The sequence below is a fragment of the Lynx rufus genome, unplaced genomic scaffold (genome assembly GCF_022079265.1).
Source record: "Lynx rufus isolate CCGP_SWC_20201006 ecotype Redwood Valley unplaced genomic scaffold, mLynRuf1.p SCAF_15, whole genome shotgun sequence".
In the NCBI taxonomy this organism is placed as follows: Eukaryota; Metazoa; Chordata; class Mammalia; order Carnivora; family Felidae; genus Lynx; species Lynx rufus.
Genome location: NW_025814829.1, coordinates 51,501,603 through 51,513,839, shown reverse-complemented (window position 1 = coordinate 51,513,839; position 12,237 = coordinate 51,501,603). Strand labels below are relative to the sequence as shown.

Genomic DNA, 12,237 nt, shown 5'->3' with positions numbered 1-12,237 from the left:
CCACAACCAAATCCTCTATGAATAAATACATGGGCAATTCCTTAACTGATGAATCAAATACATATGTAAATTACCTGAGGAACATGGCAAAAAACCACTGATTTGGTGGACCCTATTTCTAGCTGAGAAGTTGGAGATGGGCTAATGGAGTAAAAGCCCTGGGGATTCACCCTGGAAACAAACAAATGAAAAACCCACGTCTCAGAAAATGTTGAGTAACTTGTCCCGACGAGGATCAATGGAAAAGTGGCAGAGCCAAGACTCCAAGAGGTGAAACCCCTGTATTCATGGTAAAGTATCACAGAAGGGGAGTCAGGGAGAGCACTGAGCTTGCTTCTGGCCTTTTTTCCTTCGGCATCGCTAAAGCTGGGCACAGCGTTCCTACTGCGGTCTTCCAGATGAAAGTAAACGGGAAGGTAGTTGGGGGAAATTTCTCAAAACTGTCTAAACCCGTTGAACAAACTGGCTTCGTGAGGCTTCCTAATCCAGACAGGGTGGCCCCCCCCCCTAAAATCAGGGCCTCACAGAATGGGATACTCACCACCTTCGCTGCAGTGTCTATATAGTGCAGTGGTTAAGACAACACGTTGTGGACTCTGTCTGGGGTTGAATCCCGTGTCTACCCCTTATTAGCTGTCTAACCTTGAACAATGTACTTAATCCATTTGTGCCTCAGTTTCTACAAGTGTGAGATGAGAATAATAGTAAAATCTTCAAGGGGCTGTTACAAGTATTACATAAACGGCTACCTGCAAAGGGCCTGGAGCCAGCGCGTTGTAAATATCCAATTCGTGCTAACTAGTCATATTTTTAAGAGGTAATAAAAGTTGGTTTTTAGTCTCCATGTTTTCCTACGAAGCAGAAAAATCGTTAATTGCAGTAATTCTTAAACTTTTTAAAATGTGGGATATAAGAATTGTGTTAATGTTTGGGGCCAGAATTTAAGGAAGTAGGAGTAAAGTGTTTTGGAAATGAGTAGTTAGCTATTCAAGGTGCTGGGTTCTCAGTCGCTGAAAGCGTTCAGTAGAAACTAGACAACCACTTGGGGGGTGGGATTGGTGCTTAGGGTTGCAGGGGAGTAGAAGGTCAAACATCGATGTTAAAAATGAACAAAATTACCTCTGAGAGTTCTTAGAACCCAAGAATCTTAAGATTCCATATGGTAGCTGTGTCCCTCATGTGGGAATCCATTTATATTTATTTAATCTTTAGTACAGTCGAAAACAACCCTCCCCTCCCCCACCCCCGATCTTGAAATACATGACCACGGATGATGGCATAAAAGCTTTACTAAGCAGAATCAGACTTTTGTGTGGGGTGTGTATTTTAATTTTTGTTCAATAAGGGTATATTTTCTACCATATTTCACTGTATATATTGTGTGTACATCCTGAGGTATATCTGTTTTGATTTCGAACAACTGAATTGCTGTTCAAAAATAATCTAAGTAGAAAGCTGAAAATAACAGGATTTCCAACAACAGGCATGATGAATTTTTCATTTATGAGGATTCTCTAAAACTGATTTGATCATAATAAGAATCATATAAAGCTAGAACCCTAGAGGGGAAAAGAATATATGTTTTCGTTTTCAATACCTGTTACCTACATACATGTAAGTGACTGAACAAGTTTCCTTAGGGAAATTTTCAAAAACATTTACTTCAGACTTCAAACAAGAATAATGGATATATGTCACCTCTCAAAGGCATTCTCCTGCTAATACTGGATGAAGTAAGAGGGGAGATCTTTGCTTTGTGCTAAAATACACTTTGGCAAAGAATGGAATTGTCTAGACCGATCTCCTTAAAGTGAGTGCCATTCAGCTGCGGGTGCAGGCCACTTGAGCACAAGCTCTGAGTTTAAGCAGCCAGATATACGGGTTAGATTTTTCACTAGAAAGTGCCAGAGAGAGAAATGACATGATTTGAGGTTCAAAAATATTGACAGTTGGCCTAGGTTATCATTCCATGGTCTGGGCGCAATAATTGGCACCAGGGTTATGACTCTTACGCGAATTCTGGAAACTCAACCACAGGGTGAGGGGATTGGATAACCAGTCATGGTGCCCTGTGGGCTCACCATGTGACTCAGGCTTTTGCCCTGTGCGGTTCTGCTTGTCATTTTCGGAGTCAACTACAGAAGGAAGAACAAACTTCCAAGCACAAGCACGGGGTGCCCCCGCGAAGGCAGCAAGCTGTTACTGTCTGCCCACGAGCAAGAGAGATTAATGTTGGGAAGCCTGTTATTTTCTTCGGGGTTTCTGGCGGTTCCCTAAGACTGTGGGTGCGATCTAGATAGATCATCGACTTGAAAGACAATATTTAAAATACATTTTTTTGGGGCGCCTGGGTGGCGCAGTCGGTTGAGCGACCGACTTCAGCCAGGTCACGATCTCGCGCTCCCTGAGTTCGAGCCCCGCGTCGGGCTCTGGGCTGATGGCTCGGAGCCTGGAGCCTGTTTCCGATTCTGTGTCTCCCTCTCTCTCTGCCCCTCCCCCGTTCATGCTCTGTCTCTCTCTGTCCCAAAAATAAATAAAAAACGTTGAAAAAAAATTAAAAAAAATACATTTTTTGAATAAGGATTTCTTCTTATTTCAAGACCAAGATAGTATGTAGTACCCTCCAAAATAACCCAGTTACAAAGCAATTCTTTGAAGGATCTAATGCTATACGCTACAAGACTCTTGAAATATTACATTATTTTTTGGCAGATTGCTTTGGTTTTGTAATTGTAAAAGAGGAACATGTCTTTCACAATCACGTAAACTGTGAAGTTAAGTTAAAAAAAAAACTTGAGTCACACTGAGAGGTTTACCATTAAAAAGTATAAAAATATAACTGGAAATAGTGAGTAGGTCCTATAATTTGTTTCATTGCTGGGAAGTCTTATTTTTTTAACCTTTCAATTAGGAAAAATAGTTTGCAATTCAAAGAAAGAGTTTTCTTATTTCAGCCACCTTTTCGTTACGTATGTCTGTTAACAGGGACCCTTCCAAAATAGCCCGGGGTAGACTTTATCCCAGGGACTAAGAATGTGAATAAAACGAGCCACATGACGCGGAAGACAAGGTAAAGGAACAAACATGTTGCAAAATTACCGACCGATGATGGTTTGAAAGTCATTTGTAAGAACACAACAAAATTGTGGCAATTTGGCGACCGCGATCGGACACTCTGCTTGTAATGAAGGCCAAAGCGTGCATCTGTAGTTTTACAAGAGGAAGCCATGTGGAGGACGAAATAAATAATATGTAACTAGACGTTCTAGAAAAACACGAGCCTTCCAAAATTCTGGCCTGGGACTTCGCAGGAAGGGCGAATGAGGTGCTTCTGCATCCATCACCGCACTCAACCCCCAATGAGCCGCTCTAACGAAACTGTATTCACCAACTCTTGAAAGCGGCACCTGTGTCTCCGATAACCTCGGAAGGACACACACTGCATCGTGGATACGCTGCCCCGCTAGAAGCAAAAGTGGCAATTCTGTTTCCAAACTTAGCGATAAGGTTTTTTGCTTTTTTGTTTTTCCCGCTCTGTTTTGCTGCGCAAGCCCCGCGATTGCAAAGGAAAAGCTCCCTACAAGAGGTAACTCGATGCTCCCCGGGGGGGAGCCCACCGGCCACCACAGCCGCCTCACCTCGGGTCTGCGGGCTCGGGGCGGTAGTCCCAGCGGATGCCCTGCGCGGCCACGTAGAACTGCCTCAGCCGCGCCGCCTCGGCCCCCGGGCGCCCCCAGCCTGCGCAGCCGGCGCCCAGGACCACCAGGACCCAGAGGCGCGGGCAGCCCGGGGCCATGGCTGCTTCCCCGCTCCCGCGCGCCGCCGCCGCCGCCAGCCGGGGACCTGGGCCGCGCTCGCGTCCGTCGCCGGTCGCGCCCCGCGCAGCAGGCCGGTCCGCCGTCGCGGCTGCAATGCGCCCCGGGAGGCTGCGGGTGGCGGTGTCCTCCCGCCCTTCGGCCGGGGCGCCGAGGCCGCCGCGGCTTCCAGCCGTCCTCCCCTCCTAGCGCCCCTCCAGGCCAAAGGGGGTTGGCTGGGTCCGCGCCCGCGGGGACGGGAGGGAGGAGGCAGGGCGAGGGGTTGGTGAATGTTTTACCGCAGGTGGAGAGAAGGGCAGAAATGGAGGCCCCCGCGGGCGGGGCGGGGCCCAGGGGTTAACGAGCCGCGGGCAAAAGCGGTCCGGCCCTTGCACCTGCTGAGCCCGCTGCCCCTCGCCACCCACCGCGAAAACGTCCACACCTGCTACGCCCTCTGCAGTTCCCAAGGCGGCGTCACCCCACGCCCCTAGCCGCGTCGGTCTCCCGATCTGGGGGAAAGGGTATTCTGCTGTGGTAGGGGCACAGGGACACCTTGCAATTGCAGGGGAGGAAGCGGGGGCCTGAGCCCGGGCACGGGGCCGGCAGGCCTGGACCACCGCACTGACTGCTGCTGCCCGCGCCCAGCTCTGGCCGGAGGAGGGCCCGAGGCCACGGAGGCAGCACCGCAGAGGCAACCAGCAGAGCAGACCTCAGTCCCACTCCCCGCGCCGTGCTGGCTTGGGTCGGCGACGCAACCTCTTTAGAGCTCGGTTTTAACATCGGCCCAAGAGGGGGATGAGAGCCTTTCCCCCGATGCAGTTGTTAGCAAGATAAAAGAATACTGTGAGGTGCCCGATTCGCCCGCAGCTGAGAGGAGCCCGCACACGCGTATTACTCCGATTGTGTTTTTTCCCGCTGCAGGGCCCCCCCCTGTGTCTCCCCGAGCACTGGGCTGTTTCACAGGGCCTTAAGATCTTATTTTGCCCTCGCTAGAAAATCGGAGGCTTAGGTTGTCCGAAGCATCACTATCGCTCTCCGAGGTTCCCCGAACCTGCGGGCCTCCAAGCTTCTGTCTCAACGGTTTGTCTCGGTAGATTGGATACCTTGTAATGGGGCACCTCGCACGAGGTGATGTCACGTGACGTCGGGCCCCCTCCGGGCTTCACTCTCCCTCCACGCAGGCTTCTTTCTGTCTGCTGCTTTGCTGATACTACTCTGCCAACTTACAATGCCCATCTCTTCGTCTTTGCTGCCCACTGGTTGAGTTCAAATGGAGTCCTACCCATCTCCCGGTAGGAGTATCTCCCGAGTCTCCTTCTGGACTCAAGTTGCCTATCCCACTTTATGAGCTCCTACAGCAGTATTCAAACAAAACACTCGTATTGCTCGCCCTCTGTTACTTTGCCGGGATGTCTATCGTTTCCCCAATTAGGTGATCAGCTGTTAGAGCAGTAACAGGGCCTTACTCTTCTGTATCTGTGACAGCAGTGGTTTGAAAGCCGGTCCACCATCAGAATTCTCCAGAGGAGCTTTTACAAATGGCAGATTCTGACTCTGGACACAGGGCCGGTGGCCACCGTCCTGCAACACCCAGCCCAGTGATTGGCCTAAGATAAGCAGTCAGAGATGCTGTCGACAGGATATGAGAAGCTTTTTAAGAGCAGCGAGTCCCTAAATCCGCCAAGGTTACCACTGAAGCTCTTGCAAAGTTACTGTAACCCTTTAGCTAGACGGTTTTGCCATTTTTATTTGCATATGCACCCACGTGTTGTTTGTTCTGCATGACACGTTTACTGCCTCACAGAGACAAGGCAACTGTCCCGTTTGGCTATTTTTTGGCATCAGTTCCAGATAACTACTGTGTAACTTTCAACAACCTATGCATTAAACATGTGGTTTAATAAAGAACATCTGTTCTTTCTTACAGAACGTTCAGGTGATAAAGATTTTTTTCTGCCTCTCTGATTTCCTGACTTTGTTTTCTTCTGTGATTTTGTGTGTTGGGGGGGGTGGTGTGGTATATATTTGCCGACTGAGTGAAGGGTCAATCTACCATTGGGACAGCAGTAATTATGCATTACATTGATGTAAACAAAATGATGTACACAGACCTTATTGAACAAAATGTCAAATAATAGAGCGTGGTATGTGGGAAGAATCCTTTTAATTGCACATTTGAATTTTGGTCTTGAGGTCCTTTCGGGCGGACTGACCGGTGGAGGGAAGGCGACACGTGCCTTCCTGTCTTGCTTCTCGGTCTTCTGCACCCTCTGGTGCCAACCAGAGGCTTCTTGGAAGGCTTGCAGCCAGGGTGTGATAAGTTTCATGAAGGGCAAGCACTGGAGACCCCAGAAGATCTTCTAGAAGTCCCCTCAAGTCACAGACACCACCTGCCTCCCAACAAAGTAGAGTATGCCTTCCTCCAATCCAAAAATAGAGGCATTTTTTATGTTTCCACAGTCTGGTCTTCTGGTAAGTCAGATGCTTCAGTCTCTGGCTAATGAGTCTTTCAAGAAAGGGACAGCTGGGCAAAACCCACAGACCACTGCAGGCATCCAGTCCTGGCTGCCGAGGCTTAAGGAAGAGGTGAAGCAGGAAGGGTGGGTGGAGAGTTCGGGCTTGTGGCACAATCCTTCTGCTGTCATCCAGGACTAATCTACAGGAAACTTCATGCCTTTTTTTTTTTTTTTTACAAGTATTTCCAGAAAGCTGCAGCAAATATGCCACAGTTACAGCCCAGTCTGGCAGGAAGCCTGATGTTCAAAAATAGGATCCTATGGAGGTTGAGTGAGGTGACCCAGGAGGACAGGTCTCTGAAAATGAGACGAAAGAAATTGAAATAATTACATGTTCCTTCAAAGCAAGCAAGCAAGCTAGCTAGCTAGCTCTTAGCATTTCTGTCCCCGAGGATCAACATAAGCTCTTTCTAGATTCTAGATAATCTGCCATCTAGGCTCCTTTCCTTAGGAAACCCAACTACTCATACTGAGCTTTGGGGGACAGAGAAAGTAACCAATTATTTTTGTGTTCCAGCAGGTCACATAGGGGATTGGCTGCATGAAAGTTGGTAGAATGTTTCCAGGAGTGTGACTTGTGGTTATCAAGCAAGGCCGCGGTGTTTTTTCTGTTTGTTTGTTTCTTGGTTTGTTTTTAATGTATGAAATTTAGGTCCGCAGTGTTGTTAATACCACCGAGCGGCCATTAATGGGAATGTCACACATCCTGAAAGAAGTTATGTCTTATTAGAGCATTTCTATCCCAGAGGAAATGGGAATCCTCGCATAAACTTACTTTCTATTGTCACTCTACTGACGTACCCTGTCCCCTGCTGCCAACGCAATTTCCTTCAAGGCTTAAAAATTTAATACATGCTTAAAATGTAACTCATGATTATATACTAAAAAGTCAAGTTTTAGTATTCTTTCTCTTCCCCCCACTTACTTCAAAAATATCTTCACGGGTGACTTACCTTAAGGGCTTGGGTCAAATGCAGCGTTTGTGAAAACTCCGTATGTTCCTAGGTGGCTACAGGACAGAAACACAAAGATTTGCCATGTGGTGCTGGGGCCTTGATGACGGCGCAGCACAGAGTTCCTGAGACATCATGCATGAACACCCGACCCTGGAATTCTGCTTTGAAACGCTAACAAAACTGGGGCTCCTGGGTGGCTCAGTTGGTTGAGTGTCTGACTTCAGCTCAGGTCATGATTTCACAGCTCGTGAGTTCGAGCCCCCAGTTGGGCTCTGGGCTGACGGCTCCGAGCCTGGAGCCTGCTTCCGATTCTGTGTCTCCCTCTCTCTCTGCCCCTAACCCACTCGCGTTCTGTCTCTGTCTCTCTCAAAAATAAATAAGCATTAAAAAAAATGGTAACAAAATTAAATTCCTGCAATATTTTGGAGATGCCGTTTAACAGCTCTGGGCAATTTGCGTTGCACGTACACCCCCGTTAAGTTATTGTTGAGCTGTAGGTACTGAGTACCCACTATGCCTCTTCCTGGGGAGAAGAAATCCTTAGAAAATACCCAGGCTTGATATCTGATCATCTGGCAATAGTTATCAAAGCATGGTAGTACTTCCCCCTATGTTTGTTTGTTTGTTTTAATTTTCACAATGATCAAGAGTTCTACTGACATTTAGTGGGGGAAAGGGCCAGGGGCACTGGATAGCCTAATAGGCATATGACGCAAAAGATTTATCCTTCATTCCATACAGTTTTAGGATATCTACTCAATATTCCTGTAGGTGAATAACCTCTGAGTCTAGAACTTATCTTGCTTTAAATATAATAGCGTATTTTTTGTGTCTTTTAAATTACAATTGCCATGTGAATTGAGAGAAGGTTATAACAGGTTTTCCAATCCTTTACCAGAGTCATTCATCATTAAAAAAAAAATCAGGTCGGTGCTGGCAATGCCTCTGATGCTGTTTGAGTCACTAAAAACTGTTGGCCACTGACTGTTGGTCTTTACGGCTGTTGACCCAAAGGTGCAAGCCTCATCACATCCACTAGAGTAGTCCCTCGGCTTTAGCGTTTTATTTCTATCATGTATCACTTTCCCTTTCATTTCTCCTTTACTTTACAATGAGTAAATCACTGATTTTTTTTAAAAACACTGTGTGTAGTTAGGATATATTATCTGTGTATTTGACTTGAGAATTAGTAAGGGGGATTTTGTAAAAGTTTTGTTGCAAAAGGGGGACATTACGTACAGTCATTCTGATGTATCACAGTGAGTTACAAAGTCAAACTAGAAAAATTTACTCAACCATGCAACATGTCTCTCTTACCTTTGAGGGTTCAAGGGGCTTTCTCCATCATCTGGAATAAGCAAGAAGACACAAATGATTGGTTTAAAGGGAAAAAAAAAACTAGATGAACGAGAAAGGTCATCAGTGGTAAGAGTCATTGGGGAAAGTCTGTTACTGATTTTCACACAGGCTCATTATCAGGGGTGCATTGGGAACAAGCTGTGCATCGGGACCCGTGTGGGGCTGAATGAAAACATTTGACAGTATGTAATCCACACTCCACTCATGTTTCCTCTCTTGCTTTTCAGTGACAACCTCTTCTTTGTCCTCTGGTCCTTGCCGTCAGCCTCTCAGCTGTTTTTGGTTGCTGTTGACATTGAGATCGCTGGTTCTTGAAACCCATTTGTTTGGCACTTGAGGTCCCCTGTCATTGCAACCTGTGTCACACTCCCCCAGCCACTAGTTGGGAAGCTGATTGTGTAAACAAATCCATACCCACATAACAAAGGCTGTTTTCTTTCTCTGGTAACATGGGTGACCAGGGCCTCCTGTCTTAATCCAAACAATGGGCTCGCAGAGTGGAAACTTTAAATATGGCAGCCGGCCTACCCATCGTCCCGTGGAGAGTTAAAAGGGGAAAGCATCTTATGGCTAAATAAATTTAGAAAACACTAAGCCAAATGAAGGGGAACAAGTATATTTATTACAGGGCACTATTGAGCCTTCAATGTGATAATGAATGTGCATTTTGAATTTGCAGGAGAGGAACAGAGTACGCAGCATTTTCCTATTATTTGACCGTAGAGTCCTATAAAGTTAAAATCACATTGCAGTGGGTCAAGGAAAATTCCCCATCCTCACAAATGAATTTATTTATTTTTATTTTTAAAGGTTTATTTATTTTGAGAGAGAGAGAGAGAGAGAGAGAGAGAGAGAGAGAGCACTCACACCAACAGGGGAGGGGCAGAGAAAGAGGGAGAGAAAGAATCCCAAGCAGACTCTGTCAGCACAAGGCTTGATCTCATGACTATAAGATCATGACCTGACCAACGGAGCTACCCAGGCGCCCCAGATTTATTTATTATTAAAGATATTGGAGGATGGGCAGCTGCCAGTCTCTCGTCATGGTCTGGAGGGTTCTTTGGCAACGTCTCAAATCTAAAGAAAGAACTGGGGGGGGGGGCAGCCGAAGGCAGAAATAATGTGATTCCTACATGGTTATGGAGAATAGGTTCTAGATCTTAGGAACTCTTGCTTCTGCCTTCTGGATTTGGTTAAAGAAACAGAAATGTCGCACAGAGGGACTGATTGCAGCTCTTTAAACAGAGTGACGCTCTTTCTTTGTCTATCGTCCTACTCACCCATCCACAGGAGAGTATGTGAAGGAACTTTAGAACACCAGCCTCAATGTGATGGTGATTCTGTGAATGGAGAGATCTTACAATTGCGGAACAAGAGGGTCTGCCCTAGAGCAGTTAATGATCAGAGCTGAAAGTCAATTCCATGAGAGCTCCATCAGGTATGACAGCCACTCTCAGTCACCTGCATTTGAGCATTCCTGACCCCTCTGATGCCCCTTGTTACCTTCCATGAGAAATGATGAAGAGCCCCATTAGTGTGTGAAGAGAGGTTTCTGAACTCATGACTGAGCATCCGGACCAGACAAAGAAACAATGTTTTAATCCATAAGAGATGGTTTCCCTTCTTTCATCCTAAGCCAAGCTCTTTTTTTTTCCTTTCCTTTCCTTTCCTTTCCTTTCCTTTCCTTTCCTTTCCTTTCCTCCTTTTTTTTTTTTTTTTTTTTTTTTTTTTTTTTTTTTAGTTTATTTGGCAGGGGGGGAGCAGAGAGAGAGGAGAGAGAGAATCCCAAGCAGGCTCCGCGTGGTCAGTGCAGAGCCTGATGTAGGGCTCGAACCCACGAACCATGAGATCATGACCTGAGCTGAAGTTGGACACTTAACCAACTGGGCCACCCAGGCCCCCCTATAGCTCCTATTTGATGAACAGTCTGATAAACACAGCCTCCCTCATAGAGCATCTTCATCCATTGGGTCACTTCCCTGCTTCCATCCTGCATCAGCCCCGCAAGTTTTCAGGAGAACGTACAGATCTCTCAGTGTGCCACCCCAGATCATGACTGAGCAGCTACCCTCCACGCCTCCGGCTCTATCTCTCGCTTCCTCCACAGCATTTTTGGTTCAGAGGCACCAAAATGCTGAACGTAGCGCTTGCCTGGCCACTTACCCCTTTCAGGTCTTTCCATACACCATTCTCTCTGCTGGAACTCTATTTCCATTTATTTCCCTTTAGGGAAATCCTTCTTATTCTTCCAAGGTAGAGCTTAAAGGAGCCTTTGCAGACCTATCAGTTCGGTTGGGACACCTCTCTTTTGTGTTCCAGTCATATCCAGGGCGTGTTTTGGCCTCACACAGGTACTACTTCAGCATTAGCTTAGATTTCACTTATCCGTCTCCCTACTGGGCTTGCACAGTCTTTAACATCATGGCCATTACCCTGGGTCCCACTACCGAGCACTGCCGGCCAATAAATGACTATTGCATGAAAGAAAGATGAGGAGGGAAGCACGGTCCTTTCCAGTTGGTCTTGGTGGTAACTAAGGTTACCTAGACCTGAGGCCTCCAAATGCCAATGGGCCAAGGGGCATCATCAGAATTTGGAGGGGAGGGCTTTTGAGAAATTCAGTTTTCCAGACCAATTTCCAGATCTCTCTTTATAAGGATCTGTATTTTTAAAATTTTTTAAAAATGTTTTTATTTATTTTTTTGAGACAGAGAGAGACAGAGCGTGAGCAGGGGAGGGGCAGAGAGAGAGGGAGACACAGAATCAGAAGCAGGATCCGGGCTCCGAGCTGTCAGCCCAGAGCCCGATGCAGGGGTTGAACTCATGGATGGTGAGATCATGACCCTAGCCGAAGTCGGACGCCCAACCGACTGAGCCACCCGGGCGCCCCTGTAATTTTTTTATAAAGGTGATTCTGATGCGAGGTCAGTTCCCAAGATAACTTCTCTTGGGCTTGTTTCCTTTGAACGCAAACATGTTTTCAAACATGAACTCCTGACGCTATGGTTTCATGGCCCCTCCCTCGTGACACTAAAGAAGAAAAGAAGAAGACTCTTTCCTATTTACCTTTTTGCCTGAAACGCTTTCTTAGGAGAGCCAGGAGGGTCCCACACGTCACCAAACCTATTGTAGAAGCCACTGCCCCGCCAAAGTAAGTCAGGGCTTCCTGGATAGTCAGCGGCCCTGCTGCAAAACAAACATACACGCGGGGCATGAGAAGCATGTTGTGCAGAAGACCATCATTCTTCCAGAAGGGCCCCGAGAAGGGCCTCGGAGCTGTGAGATCAAGTCCTGTGCTGACAGCCTGGTGTCAGACATCCGGAAGCCATAAAACTACTGCAATAGAATGCTAACCGGGGCCCAGTTCTATTCCTAATGCTTCAACATCAAACATAATTTCCAAGGGAGTCAGGTGAAGGGGCCCTAATAAAGTGGATGAAAGGATTACAGGGGGTGGGGGAGAGGGGCAAGTGGGTGATGGGCAGGGAGGAGGGCACTTGTTGGGATGAGCACTGGGTGTTCTATGGAAACCAATCTGACAATAAATTATACTCAAAAAATAAAAATAAAAATCTAAAAAAATGTGAATTAAATGATTAAAGAAGTAGAAAC

The 12,237-nt window shown here is 46.8% G+C and overlaps 2 protein-coding genes across 8 annotated transcripts in view; both read right to left on the bottom strand.

Annotated features, from left to right (window-relative positions):
• Positions 1-3,811, bottom strand: part of F5 (coagulation factor V) — a 75,587-nt gene extending 71,776 nt beyond the window's left edge. For both annotated transcript variants that reach the window (XM_047077031.1, XM_047077032.1), the window contains exon 1: positions 3,639-3,811. In XM_047077031.1, the coding sequence (XP_046932987.1) occupies positions 3,639-3,796 (158 nt within the window). In that variant the 5' untranslated portion in view covers positions 3,797-3,811. The remainder of the gene's footprint in view (positions 1-3,638) is intronic.
• Positions 3,812-5,939: 2,128 nt separating this feature from the next.
• Positions 5,940-12,237, bottom strand: part of SELP (selectin P) — a 40,596-nt gene continuing 34,298 nt past the window's right edge. For 4 of the 6 annotated variants that reach the window (XM_047077033.1, XM_047077034.1, XM_047077038.1 and 1 more), the window contains 4 exons: positions 11,692-11,811; positions 8,584-8,614; positions 7,264-7,319; positions 5,940-6,607 (listed from right to left, as the gene is read on the bottom strand). In XM_047077033.1, coding sequence (XP_046932989.1) covers positions 7,265-7,319; positions 8,584-8,614; positions 11,692-11,811 — 206 coding nt within the window. In that variant the 3' untranslated portion in view covers positions 5,940-6,607; position 7,264. The remainder of the gene's footprint in view (positions 6,608-7,263; positions 7,320-8,583; positions 8,615-11,691; positions 11,812-12,237) is intronic. The other 2 variants (XM_047077035.1, XM_047077036.1) reach the window with 2 other exon arrangements.